The 14,290-nt window shown below is 38.9% G+C and overlaps 1 protein-coding gene across 7 annotated transcripts in view; it reads right to left on the reverse strand.

The window, feature by feature from the left end:
- sgip1a (SH3GL interacting endocytic adaptor 1a) overlaps positions 1 to 14,290 on the reverse strand; it is a 62,777-nt gene that overhangs the window by 30,228 nt on the left and 18,259 nt on the right. For 4 of the 7 annotated variants that reach the window (XM_078258560.1, XM_078258555.1, XM_078258558.1 and 1 more), the window contains exon 1: positions 901 to 1,004. The exons of 2 other annotated variants lie outside the window; for them this stretch is intronic. In XM_078258560.1, the coding sequence (XP_078114686.1) occupies positions 901 to 931 (31 nt within the window). In that variant the 5' untranslated portion in view covers positions 932 to 1,004. Of the gene's footprint in view, positions 1 to 900; positions 1,006 to 14,290 lie in introns of those variants that run through there. One more of the 7 variants, XM_078258559.1, reaches the window with a different exon arrangement.

Raw genomic sequence — 14,290 nt, forward strand, 5'->3', positions numbered from 1 at the left:
GGTCATCACAGATGGACAGACAGCCTTGCAATCCTCAAGGCATCATTTTGCAATGGAAAAATCATTAGTACTGTGAAAATTAATGTGCCAAGAATTTAACAAGAATAGCTTAGAGCTGTGGAGCAGAGAGGAAGCTGTTGTAGGTCACACAGCAGAAAATATACAAAACTTCAATCCATAATGCTACCAAGGCATCAGATTGACAGCTGCTCTACTGGAGCTGCTCACTGACCAACAATACAAATGATGACGGCGTTGTTAAAAGCAAAAAGAGTGAGAGTGTGTTTTGGCCTTAAGAAAAGTTTTGGTAGATTTTGAAAAAAAAAAAAAAAAAGTCTTAAATTCAATGTCTGGACCTTGAAACCAACACCACATTTGATCATGTAAGGAAAGTGGATAGTATGCACATCCAACCCCAGTTAAGTGCAGGAGAAAAGAAGCATACAAAGAAAAGGAGAAGTAGTCTGTCCCTACACGGAATTCTGCAACCTCCCATTTCATCCTTATTTGCAAAAAACTGAAAATGTAGTTTTCACCAACGATTAGCAGATATGGCTTGTGCGTTCTTGCTTTCCACAACAACTTAAGCTTAAGTTTCGCTGCACTATTGTTGGATGTACTATGGGTTGAAGTAACAACACAAATGTACAGCAAAATCAACTCAAATGCCATTGTATTGAACTAGAGGATTACACTATAGTTCTGTTTTATATGTTGCATTTCTCTTAAAGAGCTCCATGTTCAAATATCCAATCCAATCATGTCCTCCTTCCTTGGAGGAATTTGAATCACAATACAAAAATAATCTCTAATGCAGATTTAGTATGATTCATTTTATCAATTATACTGTACCATTATGTCAAACAACAATGTCTCAAATGCCTCCTGGCTTATTCTTACCCAAGATGAAAGCCCAGTTGTCCCCCTCCATTTCTTTTCTGATAATTCCTTGACTCTCATTCTTCCTTGTCTGGTCCTGAACTCATCACATCATCTCATGACCAACCTATCTCTTCCTCATACCACATGCAGGTACATACTGAGCCTTAGAGCAGGAACCTGATGCTAACACACACACACACACACACACACACACACACACACACACACACACACACACACACACACACAGTATCAATATCCTGTTCTGTCTGGAACACAAATTCAACACCAGTGACTTCACTCATGAAATAAAGACAATTCTCCTTATTTCTTGTGTTTGATACGGTTTTTTACCACTCTAATATCTTTGCATCAGCATGGCTGCAGCTTAAATGGGAAATCGATCTAGAAAGGCCTACTGACCATGAGGAGGAGTCTTACCCAGAAATACCCTCTCATTGATCTTGCTAACATATTCCAACTTACATCCTGTGAACAGCCATTTTCACAGCTTAAATGAAGGAAATGAGCTCACATACATCCCCAGGATGAAGGCATTTTTACAAATACAAAGGCTTGTCCCATGAAAGGTAGCAACACATGTCCCAGCAGACATTTAAAGAACATATGCAGAGACATGCACACACCTCAAGAAACAGAGCTTGATGATACACTGTACTGTAGGTGATCAGCTGTAAGGGAAAGTCATTGGAGAAAAAAATAGATGAACTGTGAGATGTATAAAAAACATTATATATTTGTGCGTAAATGAGGGTAGAAAACATGCCTTTAAAAGACGTTTTTTGTGAGAAAATCCTGACAGTCAAATGTCCTGGTGTTTATTTTCACATTTCACATTTATTCATGACCAGAAACAGACATTTCAGGTTGCAAATTGCCCAAGGTCATTGGTCAACACATTAGTTCTTCTAGTGATGTACCAGTGCAACATGTCCCACAAGTTGGACACTTTGAAACATCAATAATACAATGAAAAATCAACAGCTGTGGCCTTGCAAAAGGTAATACATGACCAAGATGAATACTTTTTGAGTATATTTTAAGAACAATTCTTTAGTATGGAGAGTGTTGAAACTATCACACTGTTTGCGTGGGTTCTTGTGAGTATGTTTGTGTTGTTTGGTCATTCTGTTGTATTTTACAACCCCCAAAAAGTACCCAAGGTTTAATTTCTGTGAAGTCAGACAAAAGCTTTTCTTCTTTCCTTCTGTGGCTCAACAGGTTCCCTATACTGATCTTGGTGAGGCATCTGTTGGTGGTCTCAGTATGAGGACGCAATGTGCTCTCTCGGCCTGTAGCTTAATAGGGGAAGGACGCTTTACATTTCCCTTCAAAGGCTGTTCAGCAAAGCCAATGAAGGGTCAAAACTTCAGTTTCAGCTTTCTTTTCCCTCTCAACTGCTACTTCAATTCTCATGTTTATTTATTTATTTTAATACCATTCAGAAGCACACTCTTTTCCTTGTCGTGGCCCAGTTTAGTGGTACTTGTTGATTCATGGTCAAAATCTGGTCGTGTATAATTATCTGCCATGATACTGCCAGCTGGGGAGGCCTGCTTCTCTTCACCCTTTTAAAGCAACTTGCACCATGCCGGCATGTTCTTGCATACCAACTTGAAGACATTTTTAAGATTCTGAGTCTTGTCTAATTTTAAACTGCACTGTTGTTTTCAGCAGACTGTATTTGATCTAATTTGTCAGAAGCACATTTATTTATGGTGCCAGCTTGTCTCAGGCTTAAGTTGATGTAGTCAATAAATATATTTCCCACCCCTCTATTAGCCTCTCTTGTTCTTTTTCCCCCTTTAGGTCTGTTTCCCTTTCCTGTAAATCCAGCATTGTCCCCAAGCAAGAGCTGACAGGTTTATAGCTGTGCTAATAAAAGAGTATTTTGCTCGGATGTGACAGAGTGCACATAGCAGCTGTACCCTGGCTACTGAAAGTCTGTATGCTGCATTACATGAGATTAAAATCTGCATTATTATTTCACTTTATTTTAATGTCTTTTACCTTTTGTTTCCTTGTTTTTCTTTATTAAATGTTTTACTTTAATTTTATTGGATTGTTGAGTATCATTTTGAGAAAACTAAAAGAGAAAATAAAAATAAACACTGGCGGATTGCCAAAAGTGATGGTGAAAACTAGGAATAGACCAATTATCGGCCCGCTTTTTGGCAGTTTGCAGATTATCTGTATCAGCGTTTTTATTTGCCTGATAACGGATAAAGTTAATTAAAAAGTGCGCTACTTTGGCTTCGCTACAGCTCTGTGTCTGTCCCTCTGCTTCGGTTTCACTCACCACTGAGTCTGACTTAATGTCCCGTCCACAACACTATCTGACTATCTTCTACTGTGTATTATGTTGAAAGTTTCAGATGTATTAAATAATTGCTTAAAGCATCTAAACAACGTTTTGTGTTGGATTTTGTAACATTCCAAAATCTTAATTTTGACTAAAGATCTTCATTTTCACAGTATATGCATATCGGTTCCAAATATCAGATATTGGTTTTATTACTAATAATCGGTATCGGCGTAGAAAAACCAGTATCGGTCGATCCTTAGTGAAAACAGGCAGAGAGCAGCATATAGAGACCTGACAAACCTGCTGTCTTGCATATATGTTCTTAAGCTTTACTCTCATAAAGTTTTTTTGGGCTATAAAGGCAGGTATAACTAACACTTATGATACAATTTATAAATAACCAGAATAATGTAACCTAATTCTTCAGATCATTCCAAGGCCAGAACAGATACTTTGAAATTGTATTTACACAAGATTCAACTGGCCAGCGTAATTTAAAAAAATAATGCTATAAATTACAGCAGGACCTAAATCTGATTGGATGACGTTGATGTGAAAGAATACATGTATGCGTATGGCAGGGGTTAATTAACTAGAAGGAAATAACCGATTGTGCAGTACCCCACAATGACTTAATGGCTTCCGTGCAGAGGGATGCTAGCACAAGTGCTAATGTAATTAGTGGTCTCTTCTCAAGACACAGTAATGTAATTCTAGGAAAAGCCAAAGGACATGAAGCCAAAAAGGACAGGACACTGCCAATGCCAAACCTAAAAAAAAAAAAAACTATATGACAACCGAAGAACAACAGTATGCTGACCACAGTTAAGACATTCAGTCTGGTAGGAGAGCACCTACAGAAAAAAAAATTGTTTCTTTTACTAGTGTGGGACTTAATTTCTAGGGAATTATTTCCAAAATTATGTTTATTTGGTCTCTGAAAAGAGTTTAGAATATAAGGTTCAGGATAATCTTGGAGGGGTGGGAAGCTAACTTTAGAAAGGGTCCCAAGAAATGAAAATAAACTCACAACAGGAGGAGCACAACCCAGAGCAGCACAGTGCTATTATAACTGTGAGGTCCACCCTTCAACCGACAGGAAGAGGTTGGCACTAACACTGCCTTTAATAGAAATGACCACCAGAAATTATACCTTTTCTCCCATTATTAAATTGAGCACCTGTGCACAAGAGCTCCTTTCAATCCTGAAATCAACTTAGACAGCATGCCTCTAATTCAAAAGCTATCTAGAAAAAATATTACTACATCTAGGACATGCTGTGCTTTTTGTCCAAAGAAGTCCTTTAGTGTTCCTATATGTCTGTCTGTGTTTGGAGGTTAATTCTGTCCTTAGAGATACACTGATGAATAAAGCAGCAGTTGGTTATTTTAGTGAGATCTCTGAAAAACCACAAACTAAATCCAACACTGCAATCACATTTATAGATTTGAATTTGGAGGTAAACTGTTCTCGGATCTCAGCTCTCATCAAGTTAAACTTCCTGCAGCATCTGTTTTGCAGGAACAAGAATTGCTTTAAATCAGTCTAGTCTTAATTGTGTCCGTGCACTGCACCTATTGTGTGATTGTGACCTCCTGTGGGCTTGCATATGTCTGCTTCTGCCAGGAGTATCTGGTGCTTTAGCCTATAAGCTACATTAGCCACAAAGTCAGAGAGCTAAACTTGACACATATGCACAAAAATGCAAATAACGCATCCATTTTGGTAAAAATTCTTATGTTTATGGCTTTACAATACTATTTTTAGTAGAGCATTAAATTGAATTCTTAAACTCTCATTTGCTACTTTATTACAAGTGAACATCTGAGAAAGCTGACCACATTTCTAAATCTAATTCAGTGCCTGTATAATTTATATTTATCCCAAGAAGTGGATGAAAAAATATGTTTACTGTTTATTATTATAATACTGTGTAGTATGCATGTCAGAGCATGCTCAGGTGAGATAACGGCATGAGAGAACAAAAGTGTGAAGACGGTGCGTGGGGTTGTTTTTCGTACTGAGTCAAGCTGTTGACTAAGCACGAGGCGACGCATGTGGATCCACTAACAGGCAGGCAGACACATTAGCAGACAAGGAGACAAGTAATTAGTAGAACAGGACGAAGGCTGGCAGGGACATAAACAAGCAGACAGAAAAAAAACATACAGACAGGCTGTAAGAAACAGTAAGTAGACAAGGTGACAGCATGCACTGCAACAGGCAGACTGACATTCGAACAGAGAGTTAGACAGGCATATTGCAAACAGGAGGTTTAAAAGGCTTTTTTTTGTTGGCGTGACTCATCCATCCTCCTGGCCCTGAGTGGCAAAAAGGAGGCAGGTGAGGAGAGAAAAGCTGCTCGAGACTGGCAGATTCACTAATAACGACCTCGCACTCCTGCAATAATGCAGAGGCAGATAAATGCTCTAATATCATGAGGAGACACGTGTTGTGCAGCTATGTGATTGCAGCTTCCGTCTTGCACTGTTTTTGCAGACCTGCATGGAGCTGAACATTTTAAAGTCTCAACACTGAAGTGTGTCGTTAAAAGAGGCAGAGCAGAGAAGACTGGAGATAGATGTAATTATGTGCTCAGGATGTGCTGATGTGCACAATGTTTATTGTGAGTGCAAAGCATGTCTGAAGATTTGATTTGTGTAGAGAGATGTCAACTTAAAGTAATAGACACAAACTCAAATGGTTCAAAATTACCATCATCTACTAGCCAAATGCTGGTAAAATATGCAAGTGGCTTGTCGATTTGCTTCACTCACCAGCAAAAAAAACCCAATGGTAATCTATTGAGTGGCTGGTCAAATTTGAACATTCACTAGTCATTTGGCTGGTGGACGAAAAAGTTAATTTTAAACCCTGCATACACAGTTTCCTAAAATGTTACACAAACAAGGCAGTGCACACACTGTAGTCTCCCAAAGTTGGTCAAAACATATTTCTACTGGCACAGGAAGGAAGAAAGCCATTTATTCAATCTCCCCCACCTACAGTTTCCCTGCTGCACTCAGGATTTAAGTCACCTCTTCTCTAAACTTCCTGCCTCTAACCTAAAGACGGAGGAAGACTCTGACAGGCCAAGAAGAGAGAAGCTGTCTGTGGATATGTGCCCTCTTTCTCATTACCTGGCAGGACAAACAGAAAGCTAGGAGGGGGGCACGACATGAGAAAACCTCCAGACATTGTCATCGACAGCCATCACCTTCAGCCTCACTGTGTGTGTCAGTGTGGCAGAAGAAATACAAAGATAGGCTGTCAGCTTGCGTTTGTGCCTCTGGATGCTAAACTTAGGCCTTGACTGTACGGTCCAGGTGGCTGTACTGTGAGCTATCAAGTGTAACATTTGCAGTAACAATGTACCCAACACCTACACAAGCGCACACACATTGGGAATTGGATGGTACATGTCCGTTTTGTTGCACAGATGCACCCTTTGAAAAAAAAAGAAGAAAAAAAAGAAGAGATGTATCATCGAGTGACGTCACCCACCTCTAAAGGAAAGTGGGTCAGGGCCAGAAACCATATAGCAGCATGCCGGCAGTGCAGAGATGAACAAAAGATGTTTGATAACGCCGGGAGGGTGGTGATGCACCCATCTGTGCACTTGCTCTATTTCCATTCTATACTGTACCTAAAATTGAAATTTATTGTGGCTGGGTTAGCTCAGTTGGCAGAGCGTGCGCACATATATGGAGGTTTACTCATCGACGCAGCAGCCGCGGGTTCGACTCCGACCTGCGGCCCTTTGCTGCATGTCATTCCCCCTCACTCTTCCCTTTCATGTCTTCATCTGTCCTGTGGAAATAAAGGCCTAAAAAAAGCCCAAAAAATTATCTTGAAAAATAAAATCTAATTAACTTATGTTGTTATGTCTTTGATTAATTGATTAATTATCTAGTCTATGAAATGAAAATAGTAAAAGCGGCCATCACATTGTCATAGAGTTCAATCTGACATCTTGAAAGTGCTTGACTAAGTTCTTTTTTTCTCCACAAAAATGCACAAAAAAATACACCAACTCCCAACTTCCTAAATGTAAATATTTGCTGGTATTCGAAGTTTATACGACAGTAAACTGAATCATTTTGGTATTTTTACCAGTTGGTTAGAAAAAAATAGCATTTAATGTGTCAACTCTGGCGAAGTGTTTTTGCCATAGTTCACTGTTGTCTGATATAGACCAAGCGATTAATCAATTAATCCTGAAAATAATTGGCAAAATTGATCAATAATGACAATAAATGATGGCAAGCCTAGCCGGAACCTGTGAATATATGCCATTTTTGATTAATAAACGAGTTTAACTATTTATCAAATACCGGAATTGCCGCTCATCACCAAGTCATCTCAGCACTATAAGACTAATGCCACATAATATAGCATTCGGTGTAAGATTATTTGCAGTACTTGTCTGACATCTCTTCTTCCAACACATCATTGTTCTTCAGCTCTTCCCCTCACCCTCCTTCACTCCTGTCTCTATAAACAGCCAGCACTCATGGTTCCCATCCCCAGGCTCCAAATAGCATCCACCAAGGACTGTGTAGCAAATGACCCTGCTGCCAGGCCAACAAAGTAGCTTTTGACATGGATTTCTGGCACAAAGACACAGGGAGAATATGTATCTTCCACCAGTCTGTCCATTTATTGACACAAGACTTTCATAGATCAGAGAGGCAGATATGGGAACAAAGTGCCCTCTCCGCCTCCAGCTGCTGCTCAAAACGCTCCTGCTCATGTCACAGTCTGATACTTCTGCGATTTCCTACGCTTGTCACATACAGAAAAACAAAATGAATGGTTATTTCTTACTAGATAATGTGATTAATAATGAAGCCATGTTTTCAAAGTGTGACTGTTAGATACATGCTGTGAAAAGTTTAGGCATTTCTCTCAAATCATTAGCAAATCACAAATTAGATTTGCTCTTTTTAAAACACTCATAGTTCATTGTTTTTCCATTTATAGTGCTGTGTGTACTACATCTAGACACTGGAAGTAGTTTGAAGCTTCTAAACTTTACACAAACAGAGCAACAACTTGAGGGTGGCCTATTATAGTTGGCAGGCAAAACTTTTTTTATACAAGCTCCTTCAAATGTCTCCAGAAAAATACAACTACAGTATGTATGGGTGTTGTCAGACTAGAGTTGTCAAAACCCCTGCTAGGTGTCCCAATCTCCCTTGGAGATGAGTCCCCAGCTATTTCAGTCATGTCCTCCTATCAAAACAGATCACCACAGCCTCTGCTACTGTGGGGAAAAAACAAAAGTAGAAATCCTCCCTTCTTTCATCTACATTAATCTGACAGTACCCAGAATGTCACCTGCAGCCACCCAGCTAAAGCCCATTACCATAGGAAGATGAAATAGCAAGAAGAGAAAAAATAACCTCCTTTTCTCTTTTTTAAGCATGCTGCATTTCATAGCCAAAGTTAACCAGCACATTGGTTACCTGGCACATTGGCTCCGCTCGAGTGACATTCAACAATCGGTTCAGCTAGAGCAGCAGTCATTTCAGAGACTGCTGGAGGGAGGTAAAGCCATCAGTCTCATTTGGGTGTATTTTCCCAGAATGTATGCTCTCTGTGCATATTGGCCTCTATCACAGAAACGCTGTGTGCTCCTGCTGTCCCTCATGATAATGGCTCTATTCTCATACAAGTTTTCATTTAAACATTACCCTGCATAAAACGGTTATGAAATGGCAAAACACTGTTACAGATATCATTTTGTGTAGTTAAGAGATACATTTACTAAATACAAGCCCCTTTTCTGCACAAGCTAACATACTGAAATGAGAAGAAAAACACTTTGATGGTTGCTAGTAAGGCATGAGACTGAAGTGCTACAGTAGTTGGCTGCATGACAACAAACTGAAGATCAGCCTCCAAAAGATAATGGGACAAATGTTTACTTGCCTCATTTCAGGCCTCTTTGGGACAGTGTGACGTCAGCTAGTGTGATATTGTCTGGTTTTCAAAGCTGTTTAGGCGGGTGTTTTAGCTGTTGTCTCGACAACAAATAACTAATGTAAGACATCCACGGTGGATTCGTCAGCCTACAGGTATCATGACAAGTTCACCTTCTTATCATTCCATTGTCACATTTCTGTCAGTGCTGTATAATCATCATTGTCTATACAACATAATAATAACACACACAAGTTAATGTGATATGACCAAATCAAGTCGTGGGTTGGAAATTCAAAGACATGTTGTCATATGATGTAAGACATCTACAAATATATTACACAAGGTATTGTACAAGTCCTTCATTGGGCTTCCACTCTGTTGAATTTCTTTCAGGCCACTGCAGCCTTGTCTTTCTGAAATGACTGAAAGCACACATATACCACAGACAAAATGACTAAAACCTTTTGGTGCCTGATGTAAAATGTAATTTCCTAGGGACAGAAAGTCTCTAACAGGCAGACATTATTTTGTGTTCATCATCATACAAAAAAACAATGCTGCAACATTAAGTTCAGTGAATAAAGAAGGTGGACTGCAGCTCTAACTTCCTGATATGTCTGTTGACCTTCAAGCTAATTCAATTTAAATAGTCCAACTTTGTGCTGTAGGTCCCGGCTTGTCTTCTGGCTCAGGACTGAAACAGAAAGGACCCATTTATCGCTCCTCTCATTTATGTGAGGCTCAAGTTGGACACTGTGGTGAGTTCTCAGTGCTCCAGTCTGGCCTAGTTACTATCACATATTGATCTGGAGTCTCCTGGATGTAGTTTTCTAAAGGTGAAGTGCACCATATAATTCACACCTCAAGGGACTAGACAGCTGCATTCAGGAAAGTATAGTATAAGAGATGCACACTGTTGCAAAATGGTGCAGCTCCAGTCCAGTCCAAAATATTTAATTTTATATATTTAAATATTTAAGTATATTCTATACGCAAGTATAAAATGAAAAGATGAAAAAGGTAAAAAGAAAAGACAAACTATTTGTGAAAACCTCTGTCCCAATGGAAAAAAAACCCAGATAGCCTGTCCACTGATCAACATGATCCCCCGTGTGTTTCTATTGACATGTGATCTGTGTTTGCTGACAAGTGATCAATGTTTCGCTCCCATAAGCAAGTTTGGCAGGATTTGTCTGTCACAGCACTGCAGCACAGCAGAACCGGCATAATAACAGTGGAAATGAGATGCTAATCATTTCAAGCCACATTTAACACAACTTTTGATTTGCTGCATTAACAACCTTAAAAAAATTCCACCAAAATACTTGTTTATATAAAATCATTTACATCTGCCCAGGGGTTCACATAAGGCAGATGTAAACTACCAACTTATTATATCAAAGGATGGGGAAAGCTGAAATAAATGATAACTGAAAAAAATCAGTAAGGGAGGGACAGTTTCTTTTAATTGACAGACCAAGCCAAGCTAAAATGTTCCAAAAAGGTGATTCCACTGGGATGACCATGTGCTCTGTTTCCAATAGATGTATAAAGAGGCAACAAGTTGCTAGCATCTTATCCATAAGACTTTAATAAGGTATTACCGATATAACAGTGCCATCGCTTTCAGGCTCAAACTGCATTGCTTGCCAAATCTTCTGGATATTATGAAGATACTTATGCAAGTATTAAACACTTGATTCACAGAATGTATTCTAATATTGTGGAAAAGTAAATATGCTACATAACATGACTCAACTGTCCAGAGATTTTCCTCAATTTCAAACTCAAATGCAATGATTTAAAGTAAATGAGCCTAAAGGCAAAAGACTGTGTGGGTGTACAATGAAGTGTGATTCACAGATGAGAGGATGGATAATATTTTTTTTTTTCAAAACCAGGAGATCTGTGTTTGCACTGATTATGAACTCTCCATTGTACTGAGGAGATGGAGGATAAGGAGGAGGAAAGATGAGGGTCTGTGGTTTGAAAACATTTGACACACACACACACACACACACACACACACACACACACACACACACACACACACACACACACACACACACACACACACACACACACACACACACACACACACACACACACACACACACACACAGCCCACATTTGATTTGAGTCACCCTTGTGGCTGTTCACACACTTTCACAATGTAGGTTGTTTCTTACATCTTACAGTCAGAAGGTGTTAGACAGAATTGGAAGTTTGTCCTGAGGATAGGTGGTCTAAGTGAAAGAGGATATGCCATAATGTAGCTAAAATAAAATACTGTATCTCCTAGAGAGTAACATTCTCCTCTGAAAATGATCATCTGACAAATATTTGTCATGATGAAGAAGACCACTAGTGAACATGAATGTGCAATGTGTGTGTTTTAATCTGTTTGCTTTTGTTAAAGTGGCCACAGAGACACTTCACAGGCACTTAACAGAATGGGAGCGCAAGGAACACCAAGCAATAAAACAGCGCCGTTAACTGAGCCTAATCAGCATAAAATATCTATACTATAATCTTAGTTCCCTAACCAACATCAAGTATGTTGACTGTAGAGCAAAGCTGTAACTTTAAAACTGTTGCATCAATTGTGTTAAAAAATATTTTTGATTTACTCAAATTACACCCAAAAACGGGAAGATGATCTGGATCAACCAGTCTCCTCCATCTCCTGTGTAAATGGATCAAACTGATTAATTCCTTTCCACACACACATAAGCCTTATTACTCTGCTCAGATTTTTTTTTTTGTAAAAGAACCATGATTTTAGACAGTTTGATAAATACTTGTTAATAAATCCAATGCTCTATACCAAAACTGAAAAGTTTTGAGAGCCAAGACTTAAAACTGCCAAATTATATTGCAAAGGATAATCTATACCAACGTGTGGTCTATATTGCTAATACAACTTGGAGAATTAGTCTGTCTTAGTCCCTTTCTGAAGCTTATACATGTTAAATCTTTGCTTTACAAATGTAGTATGTGTTGCAGGGCAGGAAGTGTTCATGATATTGTCTCACAACATAGCTACAGTTCCAGGCGCAACCGTATGGATGGACAGAAGTAAACCAGTTTTAGGGGCAGTTTGGCGTAAATTAATCAGGTAGCCTTCAGCCAAAAGTAACTGTCCAAGCCACAATTAGGATCTTGGAACAGCAGTTTGAGTGTTATTTGCCCACCTTGATTGCTTGATAGTAAAACTGAGACTTAATGGGGAGACTTGTCATAATAAAATCAAGCCCATATTTTACAAGAGTGAAACGGTACATTATGCTACAGAAACTCTGCTTCCACTCTCAATTACACCCATTGAACATTTCTTTTATGATCCCCAGCACAGCTTTATATCAATGTTTCATAAATCAGGTGTGTGTCTAAGAGTGTTAGTGTGTTGGTAGATAATCCTGGGAATTTGTCTTTTCTGTTGGCCAATGCACCAAGTAACCAATCAGGTAAATGGCTTTGATTCCATCAGATAAACTCTTGTAAAAACTAAGGCTGGGCATTGACTGATAACAGAGAGATTAACTGATTATTCATGAATACGATAAATTCCATAAATAATGCCATTAAATCATGCAACAACCTTTTCTCTACTTAGATCTATTTCACTCTCCCTAGCCTGTCCTTTTAGGTTCCTCCTTTCTCCGTTCCCTTTTTTCTTCTACTCCATGCTTTTGCCTGCCTTCATGTGTGCACATATCAGTGATGGTAGAGCAGAATGTAATTAATAAACTGCCTCTCCTCCCACAAGTCCTGTTAGTAAAATAAGCCTATTCATCAGAGTGTCAGTTCCTCATTGGTCAGCATTGCTTCAATACTCAATACAAAGAGCAGATAGACTGAGCACGTCAGAGTCTATAGAGACACAGTCCTTTAAAGCCCCACTCATTGAATTTTCACTTTTTGTATGGACAGTTTGATTTCCTGTAGAGATAAACTTATTCATGGATTAATTGATGAGCCAATTAGTTGGCTCATCAATTAATTAAGACAAAGAGTTATTTGTCTGATAAAAAGACCAAATATTTTCTGGTTGAAGCTTCTCAAATTCAAGAGGGAATTTGTTTTTGAGCTGTTTGAGTAAGAGAGCACTTTGAGCACTGGTAGCTTATTTGTGACGATATTTGGCATTTTTTGTTGACATTTCAGGACTAACTGAATGATTAATGATTACTAGTATTTCTTAATTGCAGTACTATTTGATTCTGTGTTTTAAAACATGAAGATGCAAACACAACTGCAACTGTACGGTCTTCTGAATTACGATAAAGGGAAACTCAACTAAATTTACACAAAGATATGCTTACTAGTCATGGGAAGAACTACTCTCCTGTGAACATAGGTGTATGTCTTCTGTGGCTCTGTAGGAGCTTTGTCAAGTCTGAGAAAGTAATCCTGACAATGTCATCGGGGGTTTTCTCGGCTTGGCCTTGGATACTACGGATTCATGACAGAAAGATTGCTTTACAAAGAGGTCGGGAGTATCTAATAAAAGATGCAGTCAAATGGCATTATTAGAAATTTAGGATTCAATGTTTTTTGTAACTTAATTCACAGTATGGAACCGGTAAGTCTATCTCTTGTGAGTACTCCAACTTTATGTAAGTGCAATATTAAATTGCTGGAGTACCACTTTAAGTGTGGATGGGAGATATATGTACAAGTAATCCTCAACAAACCTGGGTGCTGCTACTACCAGGGTCTCAACTAGCAACTTTTCAATTACTCCACAGGTTTATTCATTTTTTCTCCTCGGATGCTTTGTCTGGGTTAATTCAATACAAAATCCTTGTACATCAAGAGAAAACGAGAGTGAGAACAGAAGGATTAAAACAGAACTAGATAAATGAGGTAAAAATTGAAAGAGACATTAAAGAGGGATGTGGACAGGCTCAGGCATTACTTCTCTAGGCACTGCATTCGCAGCAGCCAATCAGATGTCTTCCAGTTACCATGCCAGCTTTATGATTTGGCTATGAATATGGTGTGTTTGCCAGTGAGGTAGACATGTGAGTATGTGTATGTGATGTGTGAGAGAGAGGGAACAAGACACAGACAGAGAGGCGTACAGTAGATTGCAAGTCAGATTATGAGGCTGCTCAGAATGAAAAGTTTCCACATGAGCAGAAAGCACT

This window comes from Sander vitreus, chromosome 9 (assembly GCF_031162955.1).
Source record: "Sander vitreus isolate 19-12246 chromosome 9, sanVit1, whole genome shotgun sequence".
Classification (NCBI taxonomy): domain Eukaryota; kingdom Metazoa; phylum Chordata; class Actinopteri; order Perciformes; family Percidae; genus Sander; species Sander vitreus.